Raw genomic sequence first — 24,292 nt, 5'->3', positions numbered from 1 at the left:
TCTTCTTCAAGGAAGGGGAACCTCTTCATGCTGTTCACCCTTCAGTCCCAGCACTCAGTAGACACTCAAGTGGATCTCTGAGTTTGAGGCCAGCCTAGTCTACATATTGAGTTCCAGGACAGCCAGGGCTATGTAACAGAGAGTCCCTGTCTCAAAACACCAAAAGGAAAAAAAGGAAAAAAAAAAAAAAAAAAAGGAAGGAAGGAAGGGAGAGAGGGAGGGAGGGAAAGGGAAGAAAAAAAGAGAAAAGAGAAAGAAAAAAGAGAAGAGGAGGGGAGGGGAGGGGAGGGGAGGGGAGGGGAGGGGAGGGGAGGGGAGGGGAGGGGAGGGGAGGGGAGGGGAGGGGAGGGGAGGGGAGGGGAGGGGAGGGGAGGGGAGGGGAGGGGAGGGGAGGGGAGGGGAGGGGAGGGAGAGGGAGAGGAGAGGAGAGGAGAGGAGAGGAGAGGAGAGGAGAGGAGAGGAGAGGAGAGGAGAGGAGAGGAGAGGAGAGGAGAGGAGAGGAGAGGAGAGGAGAGGAGAGGAGAGGAGAGGAGAGGAGAGGAGAGGAGAGGAGAGGAGGAGAGGAAAATGTGGTTCCAAACCCTGGCCAGAGGCCCAGAGAGACCAGGTCTGGAGTGAGGTGAAATGTGTGAAGCTGTTGTTCAGGGCTTGGGAAACAATACTGCCTGCCAGCCCTGTGAGCCAGGGGGCAAAACATTGAGTCAATATTATTCTTGAGAATTTAAGGTCACACAGAATTTGCCTTGCTGGGTTTCTGCTGGACACCGGGACCCAGCACTGCTCAGATCTTTCTGATGTCTCCCTTTCGGAATAGGAATATCTAACCTGTATCTGTCTAGTCATAGGATTTTGGAAGCAAATTCCATGTTTGATTTCACAGGACTGCAGATGGAAAAAAATGGCTTACAGGTGAGCTGGAATTATATCCTCACCCACACTTGATTTAGATGTTTGTATTAAGAGATTTTTAATTTAGAGCTGATGCTAAAGTGAGTTAAGGATCTGAGGTCTGGGGATGCCGTGAATCCTATCCCCACAATGTAAATACCAATGTCTTACCTCTAGTGTGACCTGACTTGGAGGCAGGACATTTAATCAAGGTTAAACAAGGTCATCTGGATGTGGTCCTATCCAGGATTAGAGGCACCAGGAAAGTCTATACAGGAGGGATGGACTGTAGGTACACAGCACATCGGGAAGCCATCTACCCACTAAGGGGAGGTGTGGTCCCAGCAACACCTGAGCCAGTCTGATAGAGGACTTCTAGGCACCATATATATGGGGTATTTTGTTAGGAAGCCCTAGAGAACTAACGCATACTGCTAACTGAAGATAGTAAACCATAAACCAATGATTTCATGAACAAGCAAGGATTTTTCCCCTACTCGATTTCCGGGAACATTCACTAGTGATTTCTGCCAGCTCCGTGCTCCTGGGGAAAGGAAGCAACAGGTCAGGCAAACACCTCTCAGGCTAGGAATTGATGGCCATACTTGGTCTTCCTATGTCTATAGAGGTGAAACTTCCAGCTGAAGCCACGCCCACAATGCCCGCACTTAGGGCTTCTTGACAGAACAGGTCTGCTGCCGTCTGATGAGGGCAGAGTTAAAGCCATGGCTTCTATACGGACTGCACTGAGTCCTGGAGTCGGAGGTAAGGTGTAACATCCCATCCAGTCCCTACCCACATATGCTGTTTACAAAAAGCTTCTACTTGGAGTGTGTCCTCTGGTGTCTAGTAAGAAGTGACTTAAAACCAAAGGCACGCCCACACTGGGGGCACAGGTAAGGCTTCTCTCCTGTATGGCTCCTCTGGTGCCCAATGAGGTTGAACTTCTGGCTAAAAGCCTTGCCACACTCGGGGCACACGTAGGGCTTCTCCCCCGTGTGTGTCTTCTGGTGTCTGATGAATAGAGACTTAAACTCAAAGGCTCGTCCACACTCAGAGCACTGGTAAGGCTTCTCCTCTCCGTGGGTCCTCTGGTGTCTGATGAGAGAGACCTTCTTCCCGAATGTTCGCCCACACTCAGCACACAGGAACGGCTTCTCCCCTGTGTGAATCCTTTGGTGCCTGACAAGGTTGAACTTCTGCCTGAAACGCTGGCCACACTGGGGACAGGCGTAGGGCTTCTCCCCCGTGTGCGTCTTCTGGTGGCCAATGAGGTTGAACTTCTGACTAAAGCCTCTGCCACACTGCGGACACACATACGGCTTCTCCCCCGTGTGTATCTTCTGGTGTCTTGTGAGGAGCGACTTAAACTCAAAGGTTCGTCCACAGTCGGGACACTGGTAAGGTTTCTCCCACCCTGCGTGGGTCCTCTGGTGTCGGATGAGCATGGACTTCCTTACAAACGCACGCCCACATTCAGGGCACAGAAAAGGTAACTCCCCTGCATGAATCCTCTGGTGCCCAATGAGGTTGAACTTCTGGCTAAACCCCCTACCACACTGGGGACACACGTAGGGCTTCTCCCCCGTGTGTGTCTTCCGGTGTCTGGTGAGAAGTGACTTAAACTCAAAGGCTCGTCCACACTCGGGACACAGGAAAGGTTTTACCTCTGTGTGAATCCTCTGGTGCCTAATGAGGTTGACCTTCTGGGTGAAACTCCAGCCACACTGGCGACACACGTAAGGCTTCTCCCCTGTGTGTGTCTTCTGATGTCTCATGAGTGTACCCTTTTGGCCAAAGCGTTGCCCGCACTCAGTGCAAACGTGCGGTTTCTCCCCAGAGTGAGTGACCTGGTGAGTGAGGAGCCGGGAGAGCAGCCTGAAGCCACGCCCACACACTGAGCAGATGAAGGGGTTGTCACCCGAGTGTGACCATCGGTGTTGTAGCAGCGAGGCCTTCCGGCAAAAACCCCTCCCACACTCAGGACACACGAAGGGCTTTTTATCCAGGTGAGTCCGCTGGTGGAGGAGGAGGTCAATCTTCTGGCGGAAGCCACGCCCACACTCCGGACACACAAGGGGGCTCTCTCCAGAGTGAATAATCTTCTTGTGGTTGTTGAGGGAGGATACGTACATGAAGCCTCGCCCACACTCCCCACACACATGTGGCTTCTCCCCCGAGTGTTTCCTCTGATGGACCGTGAGAGAAGCCTTCTGGGTAAACTGGTGCCCACACTCCGAGCACGAGTAAGGCTTCTCCCCTCCGTCCATTCTCTGGAGCTTCATGAGGTCTGAAGTCTGGCAAAAGCCCCCTCCGCAGTCAGGATACGCGTGATGCTTCTGAGGGCTGAACAGGTTTGTGACATCATTAAGCCCTAGTGGAAACGCTCCATGTATGATGGCTCCAGATGCGGACTCATCTGGTCCCTTCAACACTGTGACCGCCTCCTCAGAGGCCAGGCCAAGGTCTGTTTGTTTACTGTTGCTTTCTACCCAGTATGCTGCCTGACCTTGACATGGGCTAAAGAACGTCTTCAGAATCCTCGTTGGACTCGTCCTTTGCAACAGAGCATCACTGCTGTCTCTCTCGTCACCTCCTTCGTTGCTAGAACAGCCTGGAGCTTCTGACTGGAAGTTGCTCCCTGCTGGTGGGCTTGGGAAAGTCTGAGAGGGAGGTCCATTCAGCACACACACTCTGAGGACTTCCGGACTAGCAAAGGCTATCGGGCAGGAGAGACAGGGCTCTAATTCTGTCCTGGATTCTGCTAGAGAGAAAGCAGTGGTCAGAATCACAGAAGTGCCTTGTGGGTAGGAACATACTCCCAACAGTGATTCCTCAGATGTTCATAACAAACACTCTCTTTAAAGGTCTATCTTCCACGCTCTACTGCTAACTGCCTTCCCACAGCTCTGAAAGGAAAACTAAAACACTGAAAAGCCTTATGGGTGATGCCTGCTCTGTAAGCTATTACAATTAGAACTGCTAATAGTGGCAAGAATGCCCACGAATACTCGCTTTTATTCAACCAGGTAGTACAAATTTCTTCAGCGATTTTCTTTGCTCTATAAGGAAGTGACTAAGTGTCAAGTCGTTCCCCTATGGGAGAGGCAGCACTAACCAATGTCAAGAGGTCCATATGTGGTATTCAACTGAATGCTCCTTTACCAGGAAGCAAACCAGGAAACCAAGCTGGGAGTCTCTTATCAGAAAATAGGGATTTGGCGATGAAGCAGGATGCCATGGCCTCCGCCCTTAAAGAAATCTGATTCTCATGACCTAAATAACCCAAGAGCCTCTTGGATTTTCTTAAGTGTTCCCCTCTAATAACAGGACTTGCCTAGGAGATGTCGAATCAATATACCTGTTCCACTGCAATTGGTTCTTACCTACTTAGAGCTGATTATAAAAGAAAACAAAATCTAATGAGCTCTGAGGACTCAGAATGTCCAGCCTTTCTAGACCTGCCTGATCCTTTCTACAATAGGTCTGCCAACTGTTCATAGGTGGTTGTTGGACCATAGTCAATTATTAGTGCACCACTTACTGCCCCTTTCACACTGAAGAGGAGTCATTACAAGAAAGACACCCTTGAAGTCTACAGTATGTACTGTAGACCCTTTTATGAATAACTATCATGAAGCCCCCTTCCTAACTCCTGAGTCCCACTGGTTTTTTTTTTCCCCTAAGAAAACAATACAACTCACTTTCTGGGTGTCCCTGCTAGTTGAACAGACTTCTTGACAGTTACTAATGCTGTTCCTCATGGCCTTCCAGACTGTGGGAGTTTTGGGCCTCAGTACTCAGATCTGGTCACCGAAGGTCCTACTGTGGTCAGTTTCTCATCAGGAACTGTGTTCTAGTTCAGCTCACTAAGCTCTGATTTACTCTGGTAAGCTAGTTCGCCGGTATTAACACAACTCTCGGCAGTTGTTTGCATTTCTAGCTGTCAGCTATTTATAGTTCAGTAGCAGAGCGTACACTTGGCATATACAAGGCCCTGGGTTCAATACTCAGCAATCAAACAGCGCTCTCTCTCTCTCTCTCTCTCTCTCTCTCTCTCTCTCTCTCTCTCTCTCTCTGTGTGTGTGTGTGTGTGTGTGTGTGTGTGTGTGTGTAATTCTGGAGTTTTTAACGGCTGAATTTTGAGACTATACTGCTGACTACCTGCCTGTGATTTGTAAGGAAGAAATAGATACCCCTGCCTTATCCCTACTTGGTTATAAATACTAATCACATTTACCACACATCTTTTTGTTTGTCTTCAGATCTAGGCACAGTAACCACTGCCCTTACAAGAGACTTGGCTTCTAACAAAGATGTCCGCCCCTATAGACCATTTGGCAGAGTAGTAGTGTAGCAACTTTAAACTGAAGGCAGCTAAGCTTGCCTCCTTTAACGTCAGTGACTCTCATCCAATCAAACACAGGCCTGAAGAGCACCGATGACTCATCTTCCCCCAATAAGAGAATGCTTCTCCTGAGGACCTTCCCACTCAAAAATAGTTCCTCGGTTTCCCAACTCAAGAAAAAGCTTTGGCCCACAAGCCTCTGGACTGGACCTGCATCACTCCCTGCAGAGGTCCAGCTCACCGGCTGCAAGTCATGAGGACTGTCAGCCTCTGAAACTGTGGGAACTAATTCTGTTAGGAACACCTCCACCCTACTGGTACTGCGGCTGTCTTTCTGAAGAGAAACAGATTTTGGGGACCAACAAGTAGATGTTTCAGTCATGTGGAAAAAGTGGCAGTTGCTTCAGAACCGGGTGACAGAGGCTAGGAAAGTTGTGATTATACACGCTAAAAGGGGCCTAGCACAATGAAAAAATTAGCTGAGATTTCTAAGCAAAGCAGCACAGTTGCAGCTCAACTGACCTTATCACTTGATGGAAAATGCAACAAGTTCATTGAATGGTTAAGGAAACTTCTCGGCTTCTGCATATCAGAAAGATGGGGAAGCTTGTTTTGAGGCAAACGCTAAGAGTGTCACTAGACAGCCTTTTGTGGCCATATAATCACAATTGCAGAAGCCTGCAACAGGCATGGGATATATTACAGCACCAGTAACACAGCCAGTCGGGACCAAGAGAGACAGAGTGAGGGAAGACTGCCGTACTTCTCCAACTCTAAAGCTCTAGGCAGAATTTGGGTTTTTAATAGTGCAGGGTTTTTAAGCTGGGGTTTTTCATCGTGGCACCTTCAGACCTGTATGTCATTACACCCCTGCTGCTCAGCCCCCACTACCTCCCTATCGCCCTCTAGCTGGCTCTTCATTCCTTACAGCTTCTGCTTTCTTACCACATCGATTCCATTACTTCCTCTAACCCCCACTTCCCGTGGCCTCCCCACCTTTACAACACCACACACACAGAGAGAGAGAGAGAGAGAGAGAGAGAGAGAGAGAGAGAGAGAGAGAGAGAGAGACAGAGAGAGAGAGACAGAGAGAGAGACAGAGACAGAGAGAGAGACAGAGAGAGAGAGAGAGAGACAGAGAGAGAGACAGAGAGACAGAGAGACAGAGACAGAGAGAGACAGAGACAGAGAGAGACAGAGAGAGAGAGAGAGAGAGTTAGTTAAATCTAGGTTCTGTATCTGAGAAGAAAACACACGATGTCTTTCTGACTCTGCCTTATTTTGTTTAACATGAAGATCCTCAGTTGTGCCCATCTGCCTGCAAACCCCTTCAGTATATGCTTAGGAAGGATATAGCTGAGTCATGAAACACTTCTATTTTTAGTATCTTGAGGACCTGCCATGCTGATTCCCACAGAAGCTGTGTTTGTTATATTCTCACTGGCAGCACGGAGGGGCTCTTTTTCCCTGCATCCTCACTAGAATTTGCAGTATTTTTGTCTTCCTGATAACCATTCTGATGGGGGTGAGATGGAATCTCAGAGCAGCTTTAATTGGCAGCTTCCTGGTGGCTACAGAGGTTGAACACTTTCCTCACACGTTTACTGCTCACTTGTATTTCTTAAAAATTGTCTATTCACTTACTAGTTTGGTTCAATGTTTCACTTATTTTAGTAGGGCTATTTTGATGTAAGCATGCACCGTGCTTCAAAAAGTGGAGAGTGACCCAAATCAAACCAATGACACTTCCACCACGAAGGCAGAGTCCACAAACTATGGGAGCAAGCAGACATCCACACTGGCTTCAAAGGGAAGGGGACCACAGAGGTTCTGAGAAGGCATTCTTCTCCTGGCTGATGGGGCTTGGCAGAATTCTGGGAATGGAACCTTTGCTACAAGTTGGTTGGTGGGGGACCTGGCCATTGGCCCTGTGAGCCTGAGGGCAGAGCAAGTTCTAAACCTAACACACAAGGCACAAAGAAAAACCCACAAGGGGAAGGTACCCCAGTAGGCCAATTGACATTTTACCCGTTGAATTTACAGAAAACATTACCTTTGTTTAGGTCTCAGTATCTTCTATATTCTTATTCATCATACTTTTTAAAGAAATTGTAATTAAGGTTAAAAACTTGATTTAATCATCAATATGACTGTAAAAATCTTAGACATAAAACATTCTATTGTAGAGCCATATTTGTACTCTTAAAATAATTTTTTCTTCTTTCTAATGCTCTTGCTCCACAACTTCTCTTTTTTAATGGTTTGTTGTGGTGGTGGTGGTTGTTGTTTTGGGGGTTGGTTGGTTGATTGGTTGGTTGGTTTTTGGTACTGAGGATGAGGACAAGATTATTTCTTTTACCATTTCCTTCTCTTTGAAGAATTTCCTTACCTATAGTTTAACATATGTGTCACAAACTATTTACATTAAATATCACTTTCATTTCTCAGGGATAGTTTTGCTAGGTATAAAATTCACAATCTTTTCAGCACTTGAGAAAACTCCCTGCCATGTTTTCATTGACCTAGTTCATTCACATGAAAAAATCCTCTATAGGCAAAGCATTCTTCCCCCCATTGGCTGCCTTTCTGGTCTTTCCCCTCTTTTTAGTTTCCACAATTGCAGTTATCATGTGTCTTTGTGTTTATGCATATGTTTATTTAATGTATCTATGGCTTCTTGTATCTGTATATTTATCTTTTTTTTTTTTTTTAGAATTTTATTATTTATTTATTTTGTGTAAGTACACTGTAGCTGTCTTCAGACACCCATATGAGGGCATCAGATCTCATTATGGATGGTTGTGAGCCACCATGTGGTTGCTGGGATTTGAACTCATGACCTCTGGAAGAGCAGTCAGTGCTCTTAACCACTGAGCCATCTCACCAGCCCCTATTTATCTTTTAATAACCATGATTTTCTCAAATATTTTTACAGTATCCTTTTTGGGTTCTGATGACATAAGGGCTGTTTCTTGTTTTTATTTATCCCAGAAGTCTCCAAAATCATTCTTTCTTCAGGCTATTTTCTTTCTTTGTTCAGATTTATGATATTTTATTGTTCCAGAATCAAGTTCACCAATTCCACTTGGATGTAGTGGTGCACATATTTAATCCCACCACTCAGAAGGCAGATCAAATGGATCCCTATAAGATCAAGGCCAGATAGGACTACAGAGTGTGACCATGTCTTAAAACATAAAACAAACTCACTGATTCCACCCTATTATTCCAACTCTATAGCTAAGCCCATCCAATGAGTTCACAGTTTCTGTTGTATATTTCAATAACACAACTGCAGATTTATTTTATGTAAAATATTTCTTTGCTGATATTTTTATACTCTTTTGTTTCAAGAGTACATGTAATAGGTTGAAAATCCATGGAACATTTATTTATTCATTACTAGGGACTGAACCTAAGGCCTTGTACTTGCTAAGCAAGTGCTCTATCTTTTATTTTGAAGGTCTCATAGTTGTTCAGATTGGCCTTGAACTCACTCTGTAACCAGGCTGCCATTCTTGCCATTCTCCTACCTCAGCCAAGTGCTAAATTCACAGTCCTGCATCTACCAGGCCCTGAAAGATAATTCTAATCTCTGATCCCTACCACCACCACCTAATCAGCTGTATGTCACTGTCATCTTCAAGTTTTAATTTCCTAGCCGGGCAGTGGTGGCGCACGCCTTTAATCCCAGCACTTGGGAGGCAGAGGCAGGTGGATTTCTGAGTTCGAAGCCAGCCTGGTCTACAGAGTGAGCTCCAGGACAGCCAGGACTACACAGAGAAACCCTGTCTAAAAAAAAAAAAAGTTTTAATTTCCTGACTCTTGGTATGAAGGGTAGTATTTTTTATTGTATGCTGAATTGACTTTCATGCTAAGAGACTCTGGGCCCTATAAGAAATATACACCCTATTTATACCCAACACTCAGATACAAGTCAGTAGTTAGGTACATCATGATTTATCAATATGATGTAATTCTACTCGCCAACAAAAATGAATTATTGATGTACAGCCCATGGATAAAATTCTATGTAATTATGCTAAGTAGAGAAAACAGTTACATCCTGTGTGAATTAATTTACATAAATTCTAGAAAATTCAGACAAATCTATAATCAGGAAAAATGGATTAGAAAGGAGGAGATATTATTGGAAGTTTACGGCTTTTTGGGAAGAGTGAATCGGTTTCTTTTAAGGTGAGGCCCTGGTTGGTCTACCACGCTCTAGTGAACGACCTCATACCCATGAATACATGGGCAAAACAAAAGAGACTCAACGGACTATTTTTAAAAAGAAAGAAAAAGGAGACATAAAGTTAGGAACTGTGTGGTGCTGGGGAGACCTGGGAGAAGTGGGGGTGAATATGATCAAAATACATTGCATATATACATGAAATTCTCAAAGAGAATTTTAAAAATTAATTTATTTTATTTTATTCTTAAAAATTAATAAAATACTCTTTTTTTAAAAAAAGAAAGAAGGACAAGGAGATTGGAAAGTAGAAGTTGTGGTGAGGTGTACAGAAAGTTTGGGAATGATGGAGATGCTCACTATTTCAGTTGTAACAAAACTTACTGACCTTCACTCTTAAATACAGTTTAAAACTTAAAACTACCTTAAAAATATCCTTTTTTCCCCTTAATACCTCATACCTTAATAGCATTTTATATTATATGTTAACATACCTCATGTAACATTCTTTTTTACAAAGTCCAAGTTTGATATAAAGCATAACATCCCCCATACAGTTTATTTAGAAGGAAAACAATAAAATCAGAGCATGGTGCTGCACACATTTAATCTCAGTGCTCGGGAGGCAGAGGCAGGCAAAGCTCTATGAGCACAAAGTTAACCTGGTCTACATAGGGAGTCCCAGGCCAGCCTGGGCTACATAGTGAGACTGTCTCAAAAAAAAAAAAAAAAAAAAAAAAAAAAAAAAAAAAAAACCACCTTTTTAAAATGTCAGTAAAAGTGAAGACAAATTCATTAAAAAGAAAAAGATAAGCCAGGCAGAAATTTACCTGTACATTCTAATAATCATATAAAATTAGTATGGGTTGAATTAAAGACCTAAGTAAGTGTTTGGGGGAAAATTTACAACTATGATCAGTAACAAAAGAAAAATTAACTACAATGTGGGCAAATATCTAAAACAGTCCATCACTCCCAGACGGGGACAGACCACATGGGATATTAGCCACCTCAAACCCCTTGAGATTCCAGAAAGATGGGGAAATAAGGTCAGACAGTACCCCATGTTGGTAAGGACATGTCAGAAGAGTTCTCACACCGCCACTGGGGCAGTGCTCTTACCTGCTTCAGACTGTCTGGTATAGTTCATCAGTCAAGCCAAGCCTGTGTCACACAGACGTAGGGTGCAAAGTAACGTGGTATGCGGAAGGACCCACGGAGTAGGATAAAAGGACTGGGGTAGCCATGGAATGTGAACAGGGAAGGAGGTGGGGAAGCTGGACAGTCTGAGAAGGAACAAGCCTGCCCCCTGGTGGACAATGGGCTCCTAGCTCCCAGAGGCTGTCAGACTGCCACATTAACTATCTTCAAGTTAACTAAACTACCATAAAGAAAACAAAGGGTTTTTTTTGTTTTCTTTATGGTAGTTTAGTTTAAAAAAAAACCTGGGGATTTACAGGGTGGGTGTGATGTACAGCAGTTTTTGGATCAAGTACAGAAAAGGAAGAGCATTCAGCCGGCACAGCCTAGTCGGTCTTGAAGGGCGGGCACTGTGTTGAAGATCAAAATCGAGACTGGCAAGGACACAAGAGGAAATCCTAAACGTGCTGCAGGAGTCAAGCAGAGGAATCAGGTACCCTACGGGGTTGACCTTCTCCTAAGTGCGAGAGGGAGGGAGAGAAGCACTGCTACCCGGCCTCACCTGGAGCCCAGGGAGGCCTATAGGAGAGCTCCCTTAGCATGTCAGAGTGGGCCCCTTCCTTGTCTGAGGGAGCCCCTCAATGCCTCATATCCTCACCTGCCCAGAGTCTTCTCTTACCTGGACAAAGGTCCAGAAAGCATCCACTGCCGTCTCTCCAGGGTTCCGCCCCTTGTTCCAGCTGCGTGATGAGTTTTGGTTTGGAAAATGCAATACCTAGTCGCAAGAAACAAACCCAAAGTGACCTTAGGTTAGCGGCTAAAGAGGCTACAACAGAACTCCGGGCCAATGTAGAAGATGTCAAACACCCAGAAGGGAAGTAGAGGGACAGGGAAAGAATATCAGAATACTAAGAACAAATGAACAAGGGCAGAGGATTCTGTATCGAAAGCAGGGTAATCATCCCTAGAAATACACTGTGTGCAGGTACACACACACTGCACTGCAAAACACGGGCATTCTAAAGAACAGAGCGTGTTGGCCGCAACACACGTTTAACATGCCCACAGATAACCTCCAGGACAAAAGAGGGTGGCCTTACCCAGGGAGACCAGATGGCTATAGTTCTCCAACATCACTTCCCTGTACAGGATCCTCTGAGCAGGACTCAGCAGCTCCCACTCCATCTGGCTGAAGGCCACGGCCACGTCATGGAAGGCCATTAATGCCTGTAACAAAACACACATTCCTGCTCATGAGAGCAGCGGCCTGGCTAAAACCAGTAACCAGTGTCAGTCACTATCCAGAAGCAAGGCAGTAAGACTGTGGTGACTTAACAGCAGGAGATGTACAGGTCCTGCTCTCCGCCCTGAACCTGACTGTTGTATGTCGAAGACAACTTCCTTACATGGACGCCAGTTCCGTACACAGAACCCAGAAATGCTGGCTTTCCTGTTTTGTTCTAGGCATGTACAAGACCTTCAAAAGCCAGTTTTGACTAGTGTGGCTATAGAGCAGGGCTTGACATCAGGAAGACTAAGTCCTTCCACTTTACTCTTCATTTCATTCACTCTCCCTGAAGTGGTTCTTGCTGTACTGTCCACACTGGCTCAACTTCCAACTCTCCTACCACAGTGCCCTGGGTAACTGGGATGAGATACATACCACAACCACGCACAGTCAATAAATGTTACTTAAAAGTTACTTTAGCTATTTTAAAATACCCAGTGCCTTCCTATACAAATTTTAGAGTAACTTTGTATATACCTACAAACAACAGAAACTGCTACGACTTTATCAGAATTTGTTTACCATGGGTTTCAGTTAGGGTTTCTATTGCTGTGATTAAACACCATGTCCAAAAGCAAGTTGGGAAGGAAAAGGTTTATTTGGCTTACACTTCCACATCATAGTCCATCACTGGAAGAAGCCAGGACACAAACTCACACAGGGCAGGAACCTGGAGGCGGGAGCTGATGCAGAGGAAATAGAGGGGTGCTGTTTACTGCTTGCTCCCTCTGGCTTGCTCAGCTTGCTTTCTTAAAGAACCCGGAACCACCAACCTAGGGATGGCACCATCCACAATGGGCTAGGCCTTCCCCAACCATCACCAACCAAGAAAATGTTCCATAGGTTGGCCCAATCCTGAAGGCATTTTCTCAATTGAGTTTCCTTTTCCCAAACGACTATAGCTTGTGTCAAGTGGACACAAACCTAGCTAGCATATCATGTACTTCCATTGGGGGAAAACTGACCTCCTTATTATGTCAAATCTTCCAGCCTTTACAGTGTGTGTGTGTGTGTGTGTGTGTGTGTGTGTGTGTGTGTGTGAGAGAGAGAGAGAGGGGGGAGCAGAGAGGCAGAGACAGAGAGACAGAGAGAGAGAGATGATTTTTTTTTTTTTTTGTAAAATGTAATTTCCAGCACTTAAGATCCTACAAGGATTTTTTTATACTACACTTCAGAATCTCTGTGTGTGTTGTGTGTGTGATCTTGATGGCCTAGAGTTTGGACACATATTCACTGCTACAATATACAGGACATATGATTTTGTTACTTGTATACAACCTTACTCATGAACCCTCAGAAGTTTTTCTGCTAAGTTCCTTGAGATTTTCTACAGGGAACGATCATGTCACATGGAAATAAGAACAGTTTTAGTTCTTACTGTACGATCTGTATGTTTTTAACTCTTTCCTTACTTTTTTGTTCTAGCATTACATTGAATGAGTAGAGAAAACACACATCCTATGCTTATCCTGAGTCTTAAGAAAAAAGTGAATTCAGTTCTTCACCATTAACATGCAAACATCAGAATAGTTATTATCAAAATTCAAGGAAACAAGTCATCAAAGAATACAGAGAGCCAGGCGGTGGCGCACACCTTTAATCCTAGCACTCAGAAGGGAGAGGCAGGGGAATCTCTGTGAGTTTGAGGCTACAGAGCAAGTTCCAGGACATCCAAGGGATACCCAGAGAAGCTTTGTCTCAAAAAAATATATAAAAATAAAAAAATAAAAAGTAAACAGAGAAACTGAAACTTTGCACACTCCTGACAGGAACATAAAATAAGACACTTGTACAGGAGAGTTTGAGAACTTGTACAACAGCATTCCTAAACACTGGAAGCACACGCTGAGAACATGGTAGGACAGTGTTCATAGCAGCTTTATCCACAGCAACTTAACCATGGGAACAACCCAGGTGACTAACAACTGGTGACACATGATGACATGAACTGTAGCACACGCTGACATTAAAAGGGAAATTCTAACCTGTGTTTTCTAGAGCAGACCTTGAAAATATTACACCAGGTGAAATATGCCCATCACAAAGGGAGAAAGGCCGTGCTTCTTTTTCCTCCCGAAGGATGGCGGTGATGGTTACACAGCCGTGAGTGTACCTGATAGCACTGAATTGTCTATTTAAAGCAGTAAAAACAATAAACTTTATGGTAAGATAGCACACATTTATTCCCACAGCTTAACAAGCACTGTCAGGTGTCGGTTTCAGGACATGATGGTCTGAAACCTTCTTCTGAACCGGACCTGTCTGGTCTGGGTATCTGATGATTCTGCTCCATAAAAGGAATTTGAAAGGTGTTGCCTCCTCTTCTAGCTTTGGGGGAAAGGTGCAGCGTTGATGCTAAGTGTTTAACGTGTGGCAGGTTCTACACTAGAGTCACTGGCACTTTGATACGAATTGAGCTGAACTTCTGGATCACTTGGGTGGTACTGTCATCCAGTCACAAGCACAGAAAGCCTTTCTCCTATCCAAGCACTAAGCAGGCCTGACCCTGCTTAGCTTCCCCCAATCATTCAGGGTGCCAGGACTGTAAGCAAAAAGTTTCTACTTCTTGAAGTCTTTTTTTTTTTTCCAGAAATGTTTTTGTGAACAAATCTTTGGCTTCCTTGGCTAAATTTATTTCCAGGGATTTTGCTATTTTGAAGGAATTTTTTCTTCTTTAATTATTCTCAAACAGATCAGTGGTAAGATGACAGAACCGGAGTGTGCGTGTCGGTTATATGTAGTGCAAGTTTTAGTACTCTGATGAATTTACTAACTCTAACCATCTTTTTTTCTCTTGAAAAAAAAAAAAAAGTTATTCGACTCATGATAATCTAACCAAATGCTTGAAATTTTTCTTTCTCATGGTGCTTGAAGTCAACTGGAAGTATTAACTCGGGGCCTCGTTTGTTCCCAAGACAGCTGTCCTGTAAACTCCACAGGGGACAAACACCATCCTCATAGGAAAGAGGGGATAGAGGGGACATGAGGGGCCAATTAGTTCCCTTTAAGCCCTTTATAAGGTCAGTCTTTTGAGAGTTCTGCCCCCATGACTTAATCTCCTCCCCGAGATCCTATCTTGTTTCAACATACGACTCTTGGGGCAAATACACAGAGTAAGGAAGAGTACTTGACAGTTCACAGAGTAAGGAAGAGTACTTGACAGTTCACAGAGTAAGGAAGAGTACTTGACAGTTTGAAGGAACTGGACCAGGTTTCAAGAGGTCACTTTACTCTTTCTTACAATTTGGTTTCTCACTGACTCGGATTGGCTTTCAGATAAGCAATCAGCTTAGTCACACTGATGGTCTCTTGTGGGAAGTGAGTCACCTCTCATTTAACGGCTTCCAAAAGTTCTGTCTTTGGTTATTAAAATCATGGTGTGGTCTGTTTTGCTTTGTTGTGTTTCGTTAATGTTCATCTTACTTGGTGTTTGTGGGCTTTTTACATGCACAGACCTTTGTTCACAGACTTTATAGAAATTGCTTCTTCACCTCCTCCACCTATCTGTTCCTCCATTCCCGCTGTGAACACTGACAGACACTGGTGCCTGAGCTCTCTTAAGCTCTGGTTTATTTACTTTCTCTTGCATTCTTTGTTTGCTCTTTAGAATGGACACACAGTTGAACTATCTCCAGTCTTCAGTCCATCTACCCCACAGGCTGTTGAATTCCTTTGCTGAGATCTTCACTCCAGTCAGTATGCTTTATAGCTCTCTAATTTGTGTAGTGTTTCTTTTTAGAATTGTTCTTGACTGAATTCTCTACCTACTGAAACACTGTGTTGACTTGAATTCTTTTGGCTCCGGGTGTGTGGTTCCCTTAGCTCTTTCTGCTGAGTTTCCTGCAGGTCACTTAGCAGATGGACAACATAATGGTAGGTCGGCAGCTGAAAATATCACCATGCTCTCTGGCTACCGAGGATCAGCTGTTTCCTTCAACAGTGTCTTCCAGTTCTGACTAGACTCCGTCATTCTGCAGACACTGGTTTGACTGCCTCTGTCAGCTCACTGGTTTCTTGATGGGAAGGACAGAGATCTGGATTTCTCTTTTATGATATTTTTATTACATATTCTTTTTTAATTGAAATATTCTATTTATATGAAACATCCACAACTAAATCTATACAACACAAAGCACATTAGTTGTCTTAGTTATTGTTCTATTGCTGTAAAGAGACACAACCTTGGCTACTCTTCAGAAGAAGAATATTTAATAGAGGCTGGCTTACAGGTTCAGAAGTTTAGTCCATTATAGTCATGATGGGAAACATGGTGGCACACAGACAGACGTGGTGCTGGAGAGATAGCAAGACATCCATCCAGATCAGCTAACAGCAGGAAGAGAGGGATAAACTGGGTCTGGCTTGAGCACTTGAAACCTCAAAGCCCACCCACAGTGACATACTTCCTCCAACAAAGCCACACCTACTCCAACAAACTCACAACCTGATATCCCTGTCAGGTAACACCACTACCTAATGACCAAGCATCCAAATTTATGAGCCTATGAGAGCCATTCCTATTCAAACCACCACAGTGGTTAACAGAAGCTGGAAGAAGAGAGTATAGGGTAAAATAATTCCTGAGGGTACAGGATTTCTTTTGGAAGTGACAAAACCATTGTGGTGGTAAAGGCTATACAATTTAATACACACTAGTTGATAGTATACTAAAATTCACTGAATTGCATATTTCTTATGGGCGAACTTTACAGTTATTTTATTTTCATGTGTATGAGTGTTTTGCCTGTATGTGTATCTCTGCACCACATGCATGCCTGGTACAAAGTTCAGAAGAGGAGACTGGATCCCCCTGGAACAGAAGTTACTGATGGTCATGAATAACCATGCCAGGTCCTCTGCAAGAGCAGCAAGTGCTCTTCACCACTGAGCCTTCTCTCCAGCCCCCATTTTTAACATTTAAAATTTTAGTAATGGGTCTTCTAATCAAATGGGGATCTTTGCAGGAATGGAGCCCAAAGTGTGATTATTATTTTTTTGTAAGACATGGTTTGCAGCAGACTTTGAAAAAAAACTTATGATGCAATGAAGGGCTGTTAAATGATTTCTAATTAGCTACTATCCTGTACCTACCAGCCCTTTAATGTTATAATTCAACTTTCAAACAATATCCTTCATATAAATGACATGTATATATCTACATATATAATACATATGTAATACATATAATACATATATAATACATATGTATTATACATATATAATATATATATAATACATAGTATTATATATGTATGTGTGTGTGTCAGATTTTTCTATGCAATTCAGATCTGATACACAATGTAGTCACTGAAAATACAACTTTTAAAAACACTGTTGATGACGAACATTTCTCTAGGAGCCAGGTGTGGTGGGACACACCTTTGTACCCAGCACTTGGGCATATGTATGCATGTATATGGCATTCAGAGATAAACCTCAGCTGTCATTTCTCAAGTGTTGTCCACCTTGTTTTTTGAGACAAGACCTGCCATTGGCCTAAGATTCATTAAGTAATCTGGGCTGCCTGGGCAGTGAGCCCCAGAGGTCTACCTATCTCTGCATTCCCAACACTGGGATTACAAGCACGCACCACCACTTGAATTCTTTTAACATGTTTCAACATTTATTTGTGTGGGGGGAGGGGTACATGTATACCATAGCATATGTGTAGAGGTCAGAGGACAACTTGCAAGACTTGGTTCTCTCCGTCTACCATGTGAGTTCACAGGGATCAAACTGGGGTCACTGGCAGCAGGTGCCTTTACCCACTGTACCATCTTGCCATCTCCTGACTATGTGTATGTGCATGTGTATGTGTATGTACATCTATTATGTGTGTATGTGAACATGAACACAGCTGCCCCAGGGAGGCCAGAAGAGAATTCCAGGTTCCCTGGAGCCGGAGCTACAGGTGGTAGTGAGCCAACCAATGTGAGTGATAGAGACCAAACCCCAGCTCTCCACAGAGCTTGTTTGTTTGTTTGTTTCGAGGCAGACAATGTTTCTCTGTTCCAGCTGTCCTGGAACTCCATCTGTAGACCAGACTAGCCTTGAACTCAGAGATTCATCAGCCTCTGCCTCCCGAGTGCTAGGATTAAAGGTATGTGCCATCACATGCAGAATGCCCTTACCTGCTGCTAAGTCATCCTCCAGCCTCCCCTGACCCTTTTTTAAAAAAATATAGGGTCTCAGAAATCAAGCTCAGGTCCTCAAACTTACAGGATAAGAGCGTTACCAGCTGCCCTATCATGCAGCCCAATCCAGACTTTTGTTTTTGTTTTTGTTTTTGTTTTTCGAGACAGGGTTTCTCTGTGTAGCCCTGGCTGTCCTGATACTCACTCTGTAGACCAGGCTGACCTCAAACTCAGAAATCCACCTGCCTCTGCCTCCCAAGTGCTGGGATTAAAGGCGTGTGCCACCACTGCCTGGCTCCAATCCAGACTTTTAAGCACCACCTTGCAATCTTTTAAGCATGGATGCTTCCTTGATTTAAAATGATTCAACATATGTTCTTCATTCTATAGCAGTGTAAAGGTATGTGTGTTCATTCGATAGAGGCTAGTCTCTGGTTCTAAATTTTGACTTCTTCCTGAACACAAACACCCAGTACAGTATATTCAAGTTACGATGGGCCTTCAGAAGATCATCAGTCAAGGAACACATAGAGAAGAAAACTCAAACACAAAACCAAAGCCATCCGTGTGCCACACAGACAGAAGGTACACCATCTTCACCTCTACCAGACAGCTAATGTGTCAAAGACTACTGGCTAGTGCAAGCTTCTGACATAGTAAAAGACAGTCTGTAGTCACAGGGTCTAAGACATTCCTTTAAAAATGTCTTCAACTCTCCAGTTTGCAAAATCTTTCAAAACCCATCCTAGAGGCTGGGAAGGCAGCTATTGGTAAAGTTTGTGCCTTAAAAATATAAGCACCCGCGTTTGATAAGCACCCGAGTTTAATCCCCAGCATCCATGCAGAAAGCTAGGTGCTGACATCCCAGCGCTGGGAGGTGCAGACTGGATCCCTGGAGCTCACTAGGTCTGCCTGACTTAATCAGTAAGCCTCTGTCTCAAAAGAACAAAACGGATGACTCCTGAAGAACGGCACCCAAGACTGGCTTCTGGCTTCCCTGCCCCAGTGTGCATATGTACACATGTGGAGAGGGATGACCTTCATATATACCTCTTATTAGGCCTTGGGAATCACTGGGTATGTAAGCCTGGATATCCTGTGTTTTCAGGTTAGCTGTGGGATAATCATAGTTAACTATTGGGAAAATATTTTTGTCATGAATCAAGCAAAGAAATCTTATAGAAAACTCCAGATAAGATAGGTTAGACCTCCCAGATGGAGGTAGGCACTGCCTTACACCCTCAAGGAAGACTGCAGACAGTAAATGGGCAAAGGAGTATGGGAAATGCCAGGACTCACCTTGTCTCTGGTTGTCAGGAGCCCTGGGGCCATTTCCCACGTTCCAGAATATTCTCCCTGGAGAGGAATCTGCTTTCAGACTCCAATCTGAGGAACAAGAAGAAAAGCAAGAACACTTAGGAAGAAGACCCATCATGCCCCAGTCTCCTGACTGAGCAGAAATTAGGGACCTGGTAGAGGTGACGTAGGCAGGTTAACAGAGAGCAAGCACCTCTACAGCCCATGTAACCAGTAAAGAGAACCCCAGAGCTGAGCCAGTCACAAGGTCAAGCCCCATCTCTGGCTGAGTAACAGCCTCTATCCTCCAACAGCTGGGAAAAACTCAGAACTGCCCATCAGCAAACAAGCACTCACACAGAAAGAGAAAGCTGCTGGTACACTGAAAACAGAAGCATCCCATCCATACCTGACTGGAGGCTAAAGGACAGAGTCCAGGAAATCCAAAGTAGAAAGAGCAGGAGAATTCCAAATTGAAGATCTCGGGGAGAACTGGAGCTGAGAAGAGGCCTGCTCTCTTCTCATGAGACTCTGGCTACACCCACTCATAAAGCCAAGATGAGGCTCCCAAGATTTGAAATGTCACTTGGAATTTAGGCCATCAGCAGTGTTTGCTCCGGTCTATAGAAAGTCAACCTCATAAACAGTTTAAGGAACAAGTAGAGGGAGGGCTTCTCTTAATTACAGTTAGGAGAAAACCACTGCTCACATGCTGTATGTGACCTGGCCCGGATCCTGGCTTACACACATGAATGAGAAAAGACCACTAACGAGAGTTAAATGTGAACGGGGCATGAGACAATGTTAGAAAATTGAAACTATCATTAGGTGTAATCATGACCTCTGGGGGTATGGAGGAAAATGACAGTCATTATTAAAAAGCAAAGCAAAAGTACTGAATGATGAATTGATATTTATAAATATTATTAAACATGATGCCCTCAACAAATAAAAGTATTAACATATACAGGGATGAATGCTCTCGTGGAATAAATAGGTACTTAAAAGATGTGTCAATCAAACGTAACATGTAAACCTTACAGAGGCATACTGTAAGTAGTCAGTGAAAGAAAGAACTCTGACTTGGTCTATAGATGGCGTGACTATGGAGAGAAATCCCACAAAATCAACAAAAACTCCTAAAGCAATTTACTTTAACTAGTAGATACCAAGTTAATCATAAAATATTACTTTCCTATACACTAGTGATGAACCACTAGAATTTGCGATGAAAACCGTATAACACAATAACATCCAAACAAAGACATACTAAGTATAATTTTTCTAATTATGAGATGGCTATGAGGAAAACTACAAAACCTTGCTGAAAGAAATGAAAGATCTAGTCTGGAGAGATGGCTCAGCAGCTAAAAGCACTGCCTGCTCCTCCAGAGGTTCTGAGTTCAATTCCCAGCAACCACATGGTGGCTCCCAACCATCTGTAATGGGATCCGATGCCCTCCTCTGGAGTGTTGAAGAGAGCGACAATGTACTCATAGAAATGAAAGACCTCTTTGATTGGTGGTTCAGTCTCTGGGAGCCCCCAACCCTCCCAGTTAGTTGACTATTGGTCTTCTTGTGGAGTCTCTATCCCCTCCAGGTTCCTCAATCCTTCCCCCAACTCTTCCATAAGATTTCCTGAGCGCTGTCTAATGTTTGGCTCTGGGTCTACGCATCTGTTACAGTCAGCTGCTGGGTGGAGCTTCTCAAAGGATAGTTATGCTAGGTTCCTGTCTGCAAGCATAACAGGCGACTATTATTAATACTGTCATGGGTTGATTCTTGCTCATGGGATTTTTTTTTCTGACCAAGATGCAAGTTGGGGAGGAAAGGGTTTATTCAGCTTCCACTTCCACATTGCTGTTCATCACCAAAGGAGGTCAGACTGGAACTCACACAGGTCAGGATACAGGAGCTGATGCAGAGGCTATGGAGGGATGTTATTTACTGGCTTGCTTCCACTGGCTTGCTCAGCTTGCTTTCTTATAGAACCCAGGACCACCAGCCCAGGGATGGCACCACCCACCATGGGCCCTCCCCCTTTGATCACTAATTGAGAAAATGCCTTACAGCTGGATCTCATAGAAGCATTTCCTCAACTGCAGCTCCTTTCTCTGTGATACCTCAAGTTGACACACAAAACCAGCCAGTACATGCCACAAAGATGGGTGGGTAGAAAAGGCTGGTGGATCGGGGAAGAATTTTTGTTGGTGACTATAATCAAAATGAGTTGTATGGATCACTCAGAGAACTAAAAAGAAAAAGATTCACGTCCAGAAATTCAGGGAGCCATCAAGCCCTGGGACATGGGGGAAATGTCACTTCCCCTTGCAGCACTCCAGGCTCTTGGAAGGTCCCAGAGCTCAAGGGAGTCACACAAGGTCAGAAGCCCACAACATGTACAAAGGCCACCCCCCCTCCCACACACACACATAGGAACACGGGTGCGCATACATACATACACACACACACACACTACATACACACACAAGCCTTGCCACACACCAAGACTCCAAACTTCAAAGGTGGCCCCAGTCTCCTGGGTTTTTCATTGCATTCAGTCAGGCGATTCTCAAGGCAAGCCTCCTGCAAGAACACTGGTCCTAGCGACCAAGCTGTATCTCCAAATTTATGATGAGCGCAGCTCCCCAAGACTCCTGTCCTCACCAATTCAGAAGTTTGTTCCTGTGGTGAATGGCTCCTATCCTTCACCTCCCACTCTCAACGGAGAATTGGAGTGGAAAGGTGACATCCAGGTGCCCCAAGTCCAATCTCCCTGACCTCGCACTAACACAGGGGACACACCTACAGCGTCATAGCCTGGAAAGCAGGCCAGACTGACCTGCAGCTTGTCTAGGACAAGGTACTGGACCCCAAATGCCATTCTCACATGGCTCCATCCCCACCCGAGGGTCTTCACCAAAACCCTCCTCTGAGATGGGCAGAAAAGCTGATTCTACTCCCAGAGACTCCACGCATCGAGGATGGAGCAGCGACAGACACCTGAACCTTGTGAGTGGCCCACGCCAGCTCTCGGACTCTTCTCCGCCCGGAGGGATCTGCAGAAGCCGGGGTCGTCTGCACTTTCCTCACCAGAACCGCGGGAGGATCGTCCACAGGCACAGGTGACGACTGCAGGATGCGGAAGTACACCGACCGGGATGACGCGCGCGCACTTCACTACCCACGCAGCGCTAGAGATGGGGGAACTACAATACCCAGAATGCTGCGTGCTGCAGGGCACCCCGTGCTGACTTGGTGGTTGCAACCTCCGACTACTGGAGGGGCTCCCTACCACTGCGGGACTCTTTCCTTGACTGCAGAACAACAGGGTAGGATCTTGGAGAAACAGAAAAATCAGAAAAGCCAGACCGAAGTAATCTTCGGGTACTTTTAAGGAGGCTCATCAATCAATTGTTTTAAAAAGATGTGTTATCTAGATGCCTTCCTCCTGCCGATTCAGTCTTGTTTTGTTTTCACACGCCTACTTTAAATGAAGTTGTGTGTTTTAAACTACAGCATGTATAGATGCACTTTTAAATGCCAAAAATGCTGTGGGTATTGTTTCTTGAAAATAATTCTGATTTTTTTAATGATTACAAAAAGACAAGGGCAAACTAAGTTTGAAAACATTTAAAGCTGTAATGTTTTAAATTATTTTACTCATACAAGAAATATTATCGGTTGTAACAGAAAGATAAAGTCTTTGCGAAAAGACTAGGAATTTGAGCAGAACTCAATTTAATTGAATTTGAATTTTCAATTGTATTTCTAGGAATTTGACATGAGTGGTATTTTCAAATCATTTCCTATTTGCTTCTCAAAGTAAAGTAACAAGTAGCAGACGTCAGCAGGGACCAGATTCAGCCTTCCACATAAATCAAACTTTAAAGGAAACATGTACTAAGAAATCGATGCAGAAGCTCTGTGCACAGAAACAATAGAGGAAAATCAGTAATGTGCACAATAAATGAAGTGAGCATCGAACTCCCCTGGTCACAGAACAGAGAAGGGAGGCCCGAGCAGGACCTGGTGATCAACCTGGGAGGAAGCCAGGGTCCTGAAGGAACCAAGGCAGCTTCATTTCAAAGACAGGAGGAAGAAACAGAGAAATCCAGAGATGTGCAATGGCTCCTCTTCTTGTGCATCCACTGAACATTGACATCACATGACACAAAGCTGCGCTGTCCAAGGGGAAAGCCACGGGAAAATGTCAGAGGAAAAAGGGGTGAGGAGCGATACCTATTCCTATGAAGCAAGAAAGCCTTTAGAATTTTACATAATGTCTGGAAACGGTTTCACCTGGACAGGAAGACAAGATGGGGGGCCTCAGAGCCTTTCTTGTTTCACCTAAGAAAAAGCAAAACTGACCCTAGAAAAGATCAAATTATTTACAAGTAATTTCATTTTATTTTTTATTTTTTTTAAAGTTCAAGCATACTTAGGATACATGCCACACTTGGTAAGGCACAACTTGGTATGTCAAGTTTTCAATTAAAAGATGCTATGCCAGTAAAATGGGCCTATATTGATCCGATAAAGAAAAAATAAAATCAGTAAGAATAATACTAAGAAATAAGGAGAGGGTCTGGAGAGGTAACTACTGACAGTTAAGAGCATTTGCTAATCTTGCAGAGGACCCAGGTTCAATTCCCAGCATCTACAAAATGGCTCACAACTGCTTATAATTCCAGTTCCAAGGATCAGATGCCCTCTGCTGGCCTTTACAGATACTGCAAGTACCTGGTGTACTTACATGCAGGCAAAACACTGGTATACATTAAATTAAAAAAAAAAATGTAGTGGGGAGATGGGCTCAGTGGATAATGTGCACGCCATGGCATTCAAGCATGAAGATTTGGGTTTGGATGCTAACACCCTGCTTCAGTGTTATTGTTGTTGTTGTTGTTGTTGTTGTTGTTGTTGTTGTTGTTTTGCATTTTGAGATAGGGTCTCTATATATATCTCTGGCTGTCCAGGAACTCACTGTGTAGCCCGCACTGGCC

At 44.2% G+C, this 24,292-nt stretch overlaps 1 protein-coding gene across 5 annotated transcripts; it reads right to left on the bottom strand.

Moving 5' to 3' along the window:
• Nucleotides 1-448: 448 nt before the first annotated feature.
• Nucleotides 449-22,457, bottom strand: Znf169 (zinc finger protein 169). 5 transcript variants are annotated; one of them, XM_076939075.1, is made up of 5 exons: nucleotides 22,380-22,457; nucleotides 19,290-19,376; nucleotides 11,669-11,795; nucleotides 11,248-11,343; nucleotides 449-3,652 (listed from the first exon to the last, which is right to left on the bottom strand). In XM_076939075.1, the coding sequence occupies exons 2-5, from the start codon at nucleotides 19,320-19,322 to the stop codon at nucleotides 1,710-1,712; spliced, it is 2,199 nt and encodes a 732-aa protein (XP_076795190.1). In that variant the 5' UTR covers nucleotides 19,323-19,376; nucleotides 22,380-22,457; the 3' UTR covers nucleotides 449-1,709. The 5 variants fall into 5 exon arrangements, with proteins under 5 accessions (XP_076795190.1, XP_076795187.1, XP_034366349.1 ...); XM_076939072.1 differs by having other exon boundaries at nucleotides 22,290-22,432; XM_034510458.2 differs by having other exon boundaries at nucleotides 449-3,649; nucleotides 22,290-22,432.
• Between the last annotated feature and the right edge of the window lie 1,835 nt (nucleotides 22,458-24,292).

Source organism: Arvicanthis niloticus, chromosome 8 (assembly GCF_011762505.2).
Source record: "Arvicanthis niloticus isolate mArvNil1 chromosome 8, mArvNil1.pat.X, whole genome shotgun sequence".
NCBI classification, from domain to species: domain Eukaryota; kingdom Metazoa; phylum Chordata; class Mammalia; order Rodentia; family Muridae; genus Arvicanthis; species Arvicanthis niloticus.
The sequence above is the reverse complement of the archived record's forward strand: the minus strand, read 5'-3'. Positions and strand labels throughout refer to the sequence as shown.